At 38.6% G+C, this 12,406-nt stretch overlaps 1 protein-coding gene across 1 annotated transcript in view; it reads right to left on the minus strand.

Moving 5' to 3' along the window:
* Nucleotides 1-12,406, minus strand: part of INTS4 (integrator complex subunit 4) — a 95,438-nt gene that overhangs the window by 16,395 nt on the left and 66,637 nt on the right. Inside the window, exons 15-17 of the mRNA XM_081063774.1 lie at nt 11,287-11,444; nt 4,612-4,705; nt 1,780-1,860 (exon numbers count right to left, since the gene is read on the minus strand). Of these exons, the coding sequence (XP_080919900.1) occupies nt 1,780-1,860; nt 4,612-4,705; nt 11,287-11,444 (333 nt within the window). The remainder of the gene's footprint in view (nt 1-1,779; nt 1,861-4,611; nt 4,706-11,286; nt 11,445-12,406) is intronic.

A 12,406-nucleotide genomic window follows, 5' to 3' on the forward strand; every position in this document is an offset into this window, starting at 1 on the left:
AGTTTCTTTTTTATTGCCTATGCTTTAATTCTGAACAGAGATTTTTTAAGTGCCTATGTTGAGAGAAGTTAATATAATTTGAGAGAAATTAATGCAAGTGTTGAGAGAAATGTATAGTATGTCTTGCAAATAGATAATAAATTATTTTATCAATTGAAAAACGAAAGACTTTCTTCTGGTAATAAAATCATCCTTAGCTGATGGTGTGAAGATATGAAAGTTTAATCATTGATAAAATTGTAAAGCACTGCTTGTTACCTTAAACCAAACTCACCGAGCAGGGGGAACAAATGATTATAGGTTATGTACGGAAACTCAATCCCCAGGAAAAGTCCTCAAGAATGTAACGTCAGGAACCATTAACCACCTGTTAGTCATCAGACAGACTGTTTTATAGGCCTGCTCAGTTGAAGGGAGTTTGGGGAGGGAATGAGTGCAGAAAACAATGTCTATGACCTCAGCTCAAACCTAGTACATCTTAAACTCTTGCTCTATTCTACCCAAATCAGCTACTTCCATCCAAATGATGCTTCTCTTCCCCTTTTGTGCCTGCCTTCCTTTGAAGGCTTTAGAGTCAGAGAAATTACTCTAGGCTCTCCTCCACTGTCAGTAAGACAGTTACTTAATTACATGGAACCTCAGTTTCCCTGTCTGTAAATAGGGAAGAAACAGTAACAATACTGTAGAATTTAAAAGATCAAATGGGGCTTGGAAGAGCTTAACACAGTATCTGGCACACAACAATGGTAATTCCTTTCCTCTCTTTCTTCCAGACTAATGCTCCCTGGTCCCCTTCCTCCCAACAAGGCCCATTTTAGGATTCTTGTCATTAAGTTCTACTCCCCTACCACTAGCCACATAGCAGGTCTGAGAGGGAGTCTAGATCAGATAAGAGATCAAACAGAATAGTGGAAAGAAAACGGACTCTCGGTAGTAGAGGATCTGGGCTCAAAATCCCTGACTCTATTACCTGCAGCTTTCTGAACTTAACCTTGCTGAGCAAACTGTTTTACCTGTAAAATTGGCTTCATCCTTATTCCTACCTAATGGGATTATTTATTATGAGGGTTAATTAAAATGAACTGAAAATCATTTGGTGAACTGTAATGAAGCCATCACAGTGACCATCATTAGCTTCCTACTACTGGGTCATTATCACGCGGTCCTATACAGACTCACTATCTGGAAGACCAGACCCAAAAGAGTTCACCAAATCCCAATACCTAAGAATGAAGGGAAACTGCTCAAAGCTAGAAGGAAATGAGCTCAAAAAAATTAAATGAAATGCTACTTGATGAACTGAGGAGAAGCACAAGGACCTTTTAACATGCAAGAAATGGTACAGACTAAAAATATAAACATCCTGAAAATGAGTTCAGCTACATTTTCAGATGAAAGACTCATTATAGTATTTACTGAATTTTGGAATATCTACAATACAAACTAATATTTTAGAACACAAAATCATCTTAGAAATCATTGAATTGAGCTGCCATATTTTACAGAGGAGGAAAAATCCAGGGAGGATAAGTAAACTGCTCAATATCACCCTGCAAATTAGAGGCAGACAGGGGACCAGAACCCAGGTCCCCTGCCTCTCAAGCCAGTGCTGTGACCCCTAATTATGCTGCATCTCAAATCACTCACTGCTGTCATCACAGGCTGAAACTGGGGAGGCCACAGCAGAGATACAGAGGCATGTGAAGGCCTCTGGCTCTGACCTGGACGAGACCATTCCAGGACCAAGACCTATTGAGGAGAAAGTCTCAGTGAGCTTACCTGTTTTGCTGCTGCTGAGGCCAAATCACTCTGTTTCAAATACAAAGGGGCAGCCACATTCCACAGCTTTTCCTGTAAGGCCTGCAAAGACAAATCAGGGGAGTACAGAGCACAGGTCACAAAGACTGGTATATCTTTTGAGACTTACATGTTTGTTTTGCTCTTAAAATCTACTGCGATCAGTGCTTCCTCCCAGTCTTATTCTTTTCAGTCAATAAGCCCTACTTATTATGGAGAGCGTGGAGATCCCTGGTTTGGACTAAATGAACTCGTCCCCATTCAATCCAAGTCCTGGCCCAAAGGTCCTGCCCAGACTAGTGCTCGTAAGCAGAGTGCAAGAGCCACGAAGGCCTCACCAGAACGTCCAGGAAAGCCAGCTCCAGAGGTTCTGGCCCTCCCTGACTGCCCAGACCTTTCTTCCTTGACAGTGGTTCTTTTTCCATTGTCCCATGCTTACTATCCTTTAAATAGCCCTACCACCTTAGGGCACATCCAAACTAGACATCAAGGGAGCGTTTCTAGGTTCCATCCTCTCTCAATGTCTCTACATTCAAAACCACCATTTAGAGCCACATATTTTTATCTTCTCTCTCTCTCTCCTCTCCCATCCGTCCATATGGCCCCATCTCTCATCTCATCTAAACTTCTGCTATAGTCTCTAATTTTCACAGTCCTTCTTAATTATAGACATAATTTAATGACATTACAGAAAGCTTAGACTAACACTGTCCAATGGAAATACAATACAAGTCATGTAATTTCACATTTTCTAGCAATATTTTTAAAAATAAAAAACAGCGAAATTAATTTTAACAATATAGTTTACTTAACTCAATATATCCAAAATGTTACCATTTCACTATGCAATCAATATTTTAAAATTACTGATAGTTTACATTCATTTTTCATACTAAGTCTAAGAAATCCAGTGTGTATTTGCATGTACAGTACATCTGAATTTGAGTAACATTTCAAGTGCTTAATAGTCACGTGTACCTCGTGACTACATTACACAGTGGCAGGTCTAAACTACAGATACAGAAATTTTTTAATCACTCAAATCATACTATCTTAATAGAGCTATTGTTTTTGAATATTTGCTTCTAATCATTTCTCAAATGCATGTTTTTTATATAGTTGTAGTCCGAAAGCAGAAGTAATTTTGTATGCTTTTGGGGTATATAACAGTACACTGTCTTCTGTGATGTTATACAATTCTTCATAAAGATCGTACTGGCTACAGCATATGCTGTGCAGGAGATGGGACGCTATTCCTCCCCTAATATCAATCACCTGCCTGCCTCAGGTCCTAAGGCTGGGTCCCTTACCCTGCCACTCCATGACACTGAGTAAACCACATAATTCTGTGTTCTGTTTAGGGGTTCTCTCTTCTCTTTTCCTACTATAGTAAAGCGGGTTCTTTTCAAAGGCCTCCTTATTTCCCATGGAGAAGATAGCAAGCCAGGAAAGGAGGAGGAAGGCAACCGTGACGTGGCACTCGCTTCGTATCAGACACTAGGCCAAGGGCTTTCACACACATTGTTTGTTACCATCCTTACCTGGGTAGAGTTATTATTAGTCCTGTTTCCCAGAAGCTTGGAAAAGCCAAACAATTTTGCAAAGGGGCATGAAGAAACTTCTTGGGGTAACTGAAATATTCTACATCTTGACTGTGGTGGTGGTTATGCAGATATGTACATTTGAAAGAATCTATCTAGGCGAAGAAGGGCTGTTTAAATCTCAACCCACTTCAATGTACACACCCACCTGCACATGTATACACATACCTGCAAAACCCTAAGCTCACACATCTTACAGTAGGGAATGACCTTTGACTCCTGCATTTATTCTGACTTTGAACAAATATCATTAATCATTTTGAAGATTAATAACATTTGGAACTAAAGCCAAGATAAAGGTTTATCAAGTAAGAAGGGCTCTCCTAAATCCTAACTCTCCTAAATAGCAGAACTCTACACTCTGATGCAGAAGCTGAAAGCTATTGAACTATTTCAATGGTTTTCTTTTTTTTAACCCTCTCTTCTTCCCCCCTCTCCCACCCCCAACTCCGAGTCAAGCCATTGCTCTCAGTCTAGTTGTGGAGGGTGCAGCTCATGGGCCCACGTTGATATTATGAGCCTTGCGCTCCACCCAGCTGAGCCAGGCAGTCGCTGACCGGCCGCTCACGGCAGCCCAGCTCCAGGTCGAGCCGTTGTTCTTAATCTAGATGGAGAGGGTGCAGCTCCCTGGCCCATGTGGGAAGCGAAGCGACAACCTCGGTGTTAGGAACACGGCGCTCCAACCACCTGAGCCACCAGGCCACCCTATTTCAATGGTTTTCAACTCAGCAAACTGAAACAGCTTCTTGGGTACCAATTGTGTGTGTGTATATGTATACACTACCTAGTATGAAATGCCATCATGTTGGCCCTTTTGAGAGCAGTGAAATCAACCTTTGACTAATTTAATTCTGACAAAGTAAAATCAGCACTTTAATAAAATTTTATAAAAGTTCACACAAGTTCTTTGCTAATTAAATCATAAAAAAACAATGACAACTCTTGGGATTCTAGTAAAAAAAATAGTTATGTACCCAATTTGCTCTAATTATATAATAAAGAAAGAATTCTCCCAAATTAAAAGAAATTCAAATGGCTATATGAGTTAACAATTCTTAGAGAAATATAATTACACCACAGAGTACATAATTTCTCCATTGCTAAGTGGCTGCAGAAAACCATACATTTTTCCACCTATCGCGTCAAACATTGCTGGATCCATTGAAGTGCGTTCTTAGCTTCACAATCATAAACATAATGGATCCAAGCCCACCTTGATAAGAAGAAGCTGACACCGAAGATAGGTAGCAGAGAAGTCAGCTACTCCTGCCAGTTCAGACTGAAGTTCTCCAAGTCTTTGCAGATCCCTGTAGTAAATAAAAACCCAGGCCAAACATAGGATAAGGATAATGACACCAATATAAAAATCATGTCAAAGCATTTTACCATTTTACACCTAGTAAAGTGGTCACAAATTTTTAAATCACAGCAACCAATGCTGACTGGCTATAATGAAAGTAATTCACTCATACCTTGTTAGCAGTTGAAACTGATATCATTCTTTTGGAAAGTAAAACTGTACTATGTTATAAAAATCACACATACGGTCAAATATTTTGATCGGTAGTTTTATGCTGAGAAGTCATTCTAAGGAAAATATTCAATAAAAATCAAATGCTTCGTTGCCCATAATATTCATTGTGTAGACTACAATAGTAAAACTCAGTAACTGCTTAAATGTTCAATGGTAGAAGAATTGTTAAATATTACTGTACTGACAATGGAATATTCTACAGCCATCAAAATATAAAATGGTAGTAAGGTCTATGGTCTCAACCACGTAAAAACTACATATAGGAGAAAAATACAGCAAAGTGGTTTTCTGGATAGAGGTATTAGGGTACTTTTTAGTGCCTTCTCCCAATTATGATTTATTTTCCAAGTGTTTATACAATGGACAAGTATTTTTTACATCATAAGAAAAAATATTTTCAAGGTATTGTAGTGAACTTTGTTGGCGGCTGCCTACCCAGTTAGCCATTCTCCACTTCTTCCTTAATAATTAAACCCTGATTTTGTTCAACGAAAGGTGTCCCCAAACCGAGTTCCTGGTAGAGTCTGACTGGACTACGCCAATTAGTACATGGTATCTCCCTGTTACATAACCTAAGTTGGTTTTATTAGTCTTAATGTAAGGACTTCCATTCCATGCTTGGCACAGGTCTAATTGGTGTCTCTCTATGTCTGTCTGTCAGTCTCTCTCACTTCACTTTTATGTCTCTATGTCTCTGTGTCTCACTAGACTAAACAAGATGGATTATAACACTGACTGCCTGGCAGCCACACTTAGCTCTAAAAGGAAAAAGCCTTGGGATAAAGCAAATGCTGAGGACAAGAAAAATCCAAACAGATAGAAACTGGGTCTTTAATGATATAAATGAACTACTTGACCACACCATATTTAGAACTGCCTCCAATTTCTGTTCATGAGGAAATAAATACCCATTGTAAGGTAGTCTGAGATAACGTTTTCTGATACCTGCAATTAAAAGCATCCTAAATGTATATGGCTATAGGCAAAGTGATTGCAACCCAATAAAACATATCTGCTTGTGGACAAGAAAATAGAAAGTGGCAGACACAGATAAAATAGTTGTGTTGGGGACTGGGATTATTAATTTAAAAATATTAATTTTTGAATAGATAATACATTGATAACACAGAGCTATGGAATTACACCAATAAGGTATAGAATTCAAAAGATACGAAAGGATATATACAATAAAATCTCCCTTCCTATACCTGTGTACTGCTAACCAGTACACCCTTTCCAGAGGAACCACCATTACTAGTTTCTTTTGAATTCTTCTGGAGATATGCTCTACATCTATAAAGAGTACTGTTTTTCCCTTCTTTCTTCGTCTCTTTTGGGGAGGGGTGTGTGTGTGCGTGTATGTGTTAATAGTACATCTCAGAAAGAATTCATACTCATAGAAAGCTGTGTTGCTTTTTAACGGAAGCATCAAAATTTCCTATAGAAGTGATAACTGGGGGGAACCTGAGGATTTGGGTTGTGAGGGAAATTGTTTCAGCGCTAGCATAATATATTAGGTTTCATAGCAGTCTGTACAAAACTTCATTGGACTGAACCCCTCCCTATAAGCTCAGGCAACTTTCTCATAGCAAATGCTGCCTCCTAAGGACTTTAGACCAGGAAGCAGATGCCCTAGAAAGGGGCACAGAGTGAATTACTCCCAAAGTGACTGAAAAAATTGGGGTCTGTAGCTTGTATATCATCTCTTGTGAGTTTTGCTGGCTTATGCTGGTCCTGTACAGCCTGCTCACGTGTGGGCATCTAGCACAATTAAAGGCAAGACCCTGTACTAGCTAATCACACCTGTGAAGTTCTATTTTGGTGGCCTGCTGGTCTCTCGTTTCCGCATCTCTGATGTTTCTCTTGAAAAAGACAGCCCCGAATCATTTTCCTTCTGAACCATTTCCACTCCAGGAAGATTCTACCTTTTGTTACAATAAGAACGAACACTGACCAGCTGAATATACATTAGCTAAATGCTGCCAGGTGTTAAGTTACACCATCCTGGCACCAGAGCTGCTGTTCTGAATTGCACAGAACAAGATGCAACCCAACTAGCCACGGGAAATCTGAACTACTGTACAAGTAAACATGGAAACTCGCTAGCCCTGGGCAAAATGCTCTGTGTCCAAGTGTTTCCTCTGCACCTCTTTATGCCCACAATCCTCAAGAAGCCTCAGTTTATGCAACCCTCAGGAGACTATAGACTCTTTAATGGAAAAGGTTACAGAGAACACCTTCTGTGTGCACTATACTAGGTGTGCGAGGTGTTTTCTTACCTGAGCTCATTTAATCCTTACTATGTGACCTGCAGTTAATCTCATTTTGCTGAGAATGAAACAAAAGATCATAACTTAAGTGGCTTGCCCAAGGTCACAGAATTAATAGGTAGCAAAAATAAGCCATGAATTCAGATTTGTGTGACTTTAAAAGTATTTTTTTAAACCAGATCATATTGTATTTCATTTATTTGCCATTAAACTCTTCCCACATATTTATGAACTGCATCAAATAAAGATGAGACCAAAACTGATTTAAAATCAGCTACATATTAAGCCACATTTCTACAGATGTGATTTGACAGGGCAAAAGAGCTCTCCAAGGAACACACAGTTTAGCAGTCCTTAGTCCATGTGATGGCAACAAGTAGCAGTTTAAAAATATTGTAAGAGTACAAGTTTACATATATTGCAATTTTTTACAAAAAGTTTACACAAGCTGAATTCATTAATTTAAAAATCATTGCTTAAAGACAGTCAAAAAGACTCTGAACATGTAAATCAAATGTTGTTTATGACTAAACATTTCTTTCAATCCTTTACAATCTCTAAATATTGAATTTATGTCTCTTGGTAGTTTGGTAGAACAACAAGGAGTGTTAGAAAATGCAAAATGAGTACAAAATCCTGATGACTTTTCAAAAGCCATCTTCATCCTGGCACCCAGGTGATTATAAATGAGAAACACTTTATTTCCACCTCTTTAGTTACCAGACGAGTTCCCAGGCTATGAAACAGGAACTATGCTTTAGAGACATTAAATGATGCACAACAAAAGAAGGATTTTAAAGAATTTAACCAAGAAATCCCATGTTTGTGAGGGTTGGTGTTTAAAAGAATTCTGGTAAGAAAAATGTGTTTCTAGCAACTCCAGATAAATGAAGCCTCACCTGTTTAAAATTCAAATAAGCTGTTTCATTACAAAAGAATAATTCTCTATTATGTAACACTTCTGAAGTGATATGGTTTCTGAAACTGGGTACTGTGTATTCCCAGTAACAGCATCTTAATAGACTTACACAAACAATACGAACTCTGAAATATCAATTCACTATTTGAAAGAGTAGACAAGTGACTACAGCGTTCCTTAAAAGACAATCCCCTCCCACCACCAATAAATTTAAACATAATTACATTCATAAAGTTCGGATTGGATTTACTTACAAACTATTAAGAACATGTCTAGTGTGTGAAATGAGTCATGGTTAGATTTAAATTTTAAAGCAAAATTTCATAAATGTCTAACTATTATCCATGTAACTGCTGTTCTTAAAATGCTTTTCACATACCATAATAATCTTTACAAAAGTGCTATGAGCTACATAATACTCCAGGATTACAGATGAGGAAGTTGATGCCCAAGACTATGTACCTAGGAAATGATAAAACTAAGGCTTGAACCAAGTCCTTTGGATTTTAAGTCTTATTATACTAGATGCTTCATGTCATACGAACTGTTAACCAGAAACAGCAGTGTAACCAGATGGAAGGGCTAGAAAGACTGGTGTTCTCATCCAGGACTTTGCTATTCCTAGTCTTTGATATGCTTTTCTGCCTTCTTCACTTGACTAATTTCCATTCATTCTTCAGGTCATTGCTTAGACCATCCAAGGGTTAGGTGCCCCCCATCTGTTCTAGAAGTAAGTTCTCCTGTACTTATGGTACTGTCTCGTGAAAAACACAATATTGCGCATTTCGTGTTCACCTAGCTAATTCTCCAACCAGGCTGTAAGATCCCTCACAGCAGAGATTATGTCTTGTTTACTGTAATGTCCTTTCTGACTAGCACAATGCACGGCATGTGGGGATACTCACAAAAACATAAATGAATGACCTCAGCTGCCTCACTCATGACGAAAATGGGGTAATTCTCATGAGGTTGTTTTTAAATTGAATGAAATAATGTACCTAAAGCACCCAGAAGAGTGGGCACATAGTGGTCACTTGATAGACAGCAGCTCTTATCATGATCAAGCCAGCAGAGCCATACAAACATCAAATCTACACATCTGGAGGTGAGGTATGGCCAGAAAAAAAATACCATCTACAAAAATCTTAAAAATCTTCATTCCTGGTTAAGTCATCATAACTAAAGTGTTCAACAAATATTTACTGAGCTCCTATAAGGCACCCAAGGTACAGTGCTGAAGACAAAGTAGTTATGTCAAGTTCTGGAAACAAACAATCATCTCCCAGGGCTTTCACTGAACAGCTAGGTGAGAGCTTGGTTGCATGAATTATAACAAAGGGCAATGTGATTAGCGGTGAAGTGTGTTTTAAACTGGTACTAACACATAAATGACCAGAGTCCTAATCAGAGAACCTTCTGTGTGAAACTCTAATATTTCACTTTTCAACAACTATGGAAAATGTAAGCTCTGAAGAACCCCAGGGCTCATCTAATCTAATCTCCACTTGATACAGGAATCCCCTTCACTGCTGCATATCACAGCTGCATAGCATAATTTTAGAGTCAAACAAAGCTAGATTTAAATCTCAGTTCTGCTACTTCCTAGAAAACTGTTTCACTTCTCCAAATTTCCATTTTGTCTCTGTGAAATGGTAATAATATCTAACTGCAATGTTTGTAAAACATAACAGGTCATCAATAACTATGGCACCATCTGCTCTCCATTCCAGATCTTTCACCATCCTGGGCACTCTCTTCAGAAGGCACTTAAGTTAGAAACACAGCACCCCGGACTGACCACCGCATTACAACAGTGGTCTGACCAGCCTGAACCTCAGGGGCATCACCTCATAAAACCCGTATCATGAGGGTCCCTCAAACCAAAGGGTATTTACTGAGCACTTACTCATAGCTAGTACTGCAGCTGATGACCAAGCTGGTTTCCTTCTGTGCGCATTGTACTAGCTTTAGTGCCAAAAGGATAAAAAAAGCAAAAAACTGTCAAGGACAAAACCTAAATGTTTATTTAGGTGGGGCTGAGTCAGGAAGTGGAGCTTATTTTCCTGGGCTCAGGGCCAACAACTTCAAATAGTGGCCTGTAAAACTAATCGCTTTGGTGAGGGACCAAAAGAGGAAGAAAATGTGATTGAGGCATCACTTCAGGGTCAGCGAACTTCTTCTGTAAAGGGTCCACTAGTAACTATCTTACGATTTGCAGGCCATGTTGTCTCTGTGGCGACTACTCAGCTCTGCCATTGTAGTACTTAAGCAGCCACAGACAATACCTAAACGAAGGGGTGTGGTTGTGTTTCAATCAAAACTTATTTACAAAAGCAGATAGATACTGCTTTTGCTAAAGGCAGATAAATGGGTTTCAATTCTTCTCATATCATTCAGGACGTTTGCCTATGGGATAGCAGAGTCTGCTGGTGGTTCCGCAATATGCTCCCCTCCTCCTGAGCACTGGTCAACAAGAATAAAGACTACCTTTCCTAGCTCCTTGCAGCGAGATACAGCCGTGACTCAAGTTCTAGTCAATGTTATGCAAGTAAAACTAGAACATGCAACTTTGGGAAAGTATCTTTAAAAAGGGGTACGGGGGGGGTGGGGGAAGCGTGGAAATGATGCCCTTCTCCTGCCCTTTTCTTTTCCTGTAGGAATACAGAGGGGATTGTTAGAGTTTGGATCTTCAGGCTGAGGCCGTTTGACGCAGAAGATGGAGAAAGAAGAGAGAATGAGCCCAGGCCCGTGATGATCATCTCAGCTCTTTCTTGTCCTGCCTACAAGTAAGAAATAACCTTCCCTCCTGTCTAAATCAGGTACTTTTGCCCTTTCTGTCACCCATCCTTATATACGAGAAAAGAAAAATTAAAAACAGCTTCTTTGTAACTCTTTCCAGTTTTGTACTAATCATCAATCTGGTAATGAATACAGAGAGTTTTTCTTTGTGATATGCTCAAACCACAATCTAATCCAAATATTAACAGATCATAACACCATGTGTGAGTGCAGGCCTACAAGGTCAGAAAAAGTAGCTATTCTAAGTAAATAATCTATTTACTTAGAGTATCTATTCTAAGTAAATAATCAATAAACAACAATCAAAACAGTCAAGCTGAGCGTAACAACCTTAACTCTGTCAAAGGAAAGGGATGACCAGCTCACCTGATGGTGAACTCGAGCAGCTCCTGGGTTCCTTGAGGGTCCAGGTGCTGAAGACTATACACCCTTTCAAGGCTCTGCTGCAGGAACTGATGGGAAGGATCCTCAGGAAGCGTGATGTTGGGGGAAACGGAGGATGACACTAGTTTTCTACCTGGTAGCTAAGCAAACATAATGGGGTTACAGTGCCATTAAATTTCTGTGGCTCAGCTTTTGGTAACTCAAACAAACCAGAAAAACAAAAAAGTGAACCAAACAAAGTAAAGGAAAACAGGGCTAGATGATTCTGTAAATAACCTTTCCCTCCTCCTTCCCCCGCTTCAGTAGGAGAAAAGGAATGAGAGAGAGAAAAGAACATGGCCTACCCAATTTAGCCACAAGCTGTAAGGAGAAAAAGAAGCGAATGATCTAATATTATATTCTATTGTTAACTGAAATAAATGGGCTAACCATAGAAATGGAACTACAAAGTAATCTGTTGTCACATTTATTTTTAAATTTTATTTGATCTTTCACTTCGTAGAAGAGTGATTTATTCCCAAATAAGTTTATATAGCATGCTTTAAAAATATTTTCTATGATGATAATTATAATTCTTGTTCTTACTATTAAGTTACCTTTCAAGAATGGGATGGGGAAGGGAGAGCAAAAAGGAGTTCACTTTTAATTTTATATCTTCTATATAGTTTAAATTTTCTAACTGTGTACATATATTATTCTAAATAAAGTTATTTAGAGTAAGCTAAGCAGGGATGAGTTAATACAAATAAAGAGCTTAAGAAAAATGCTTGCACACAGTTAGCATTCAGTGTTTGCGATTATTATCGTTATGATTCATTTAAATTTTTTTCTTTCTATAGCTCTAGGTTTTAAAAATAATAAAGGTTTTATTATTAAAAAATGAACTTGTTGAGAATCGTGGCTTTATGTAATTGTTAAAACATATCACAATCTAACCAGTGGTTTAAAATATATTGTTCCAGATTCCTTGGTGTAAAAATGTTCTTACCTAACATACTGTGTTTCCCAAAAAATAAGACCTAGCCGGACCATCAGCTCTAATGTGTCTTTTGGAGCAAAAATTAATGTAAGACCCAGTATTTATATTATATTATAATTATAT

This window comes from Rhinolophus hipposideros, assembly GCF_964194185.1.
Source record: "Rhinolophus hipposideros genome assembly, chromosome: 10".
Lineage (NCBI taxonomy): Eukaryota > Metazoa > Chordata > Mammalia > Chiroptera > Rhinolophidae > Rhinolophus > Rhinolophus hipposideros.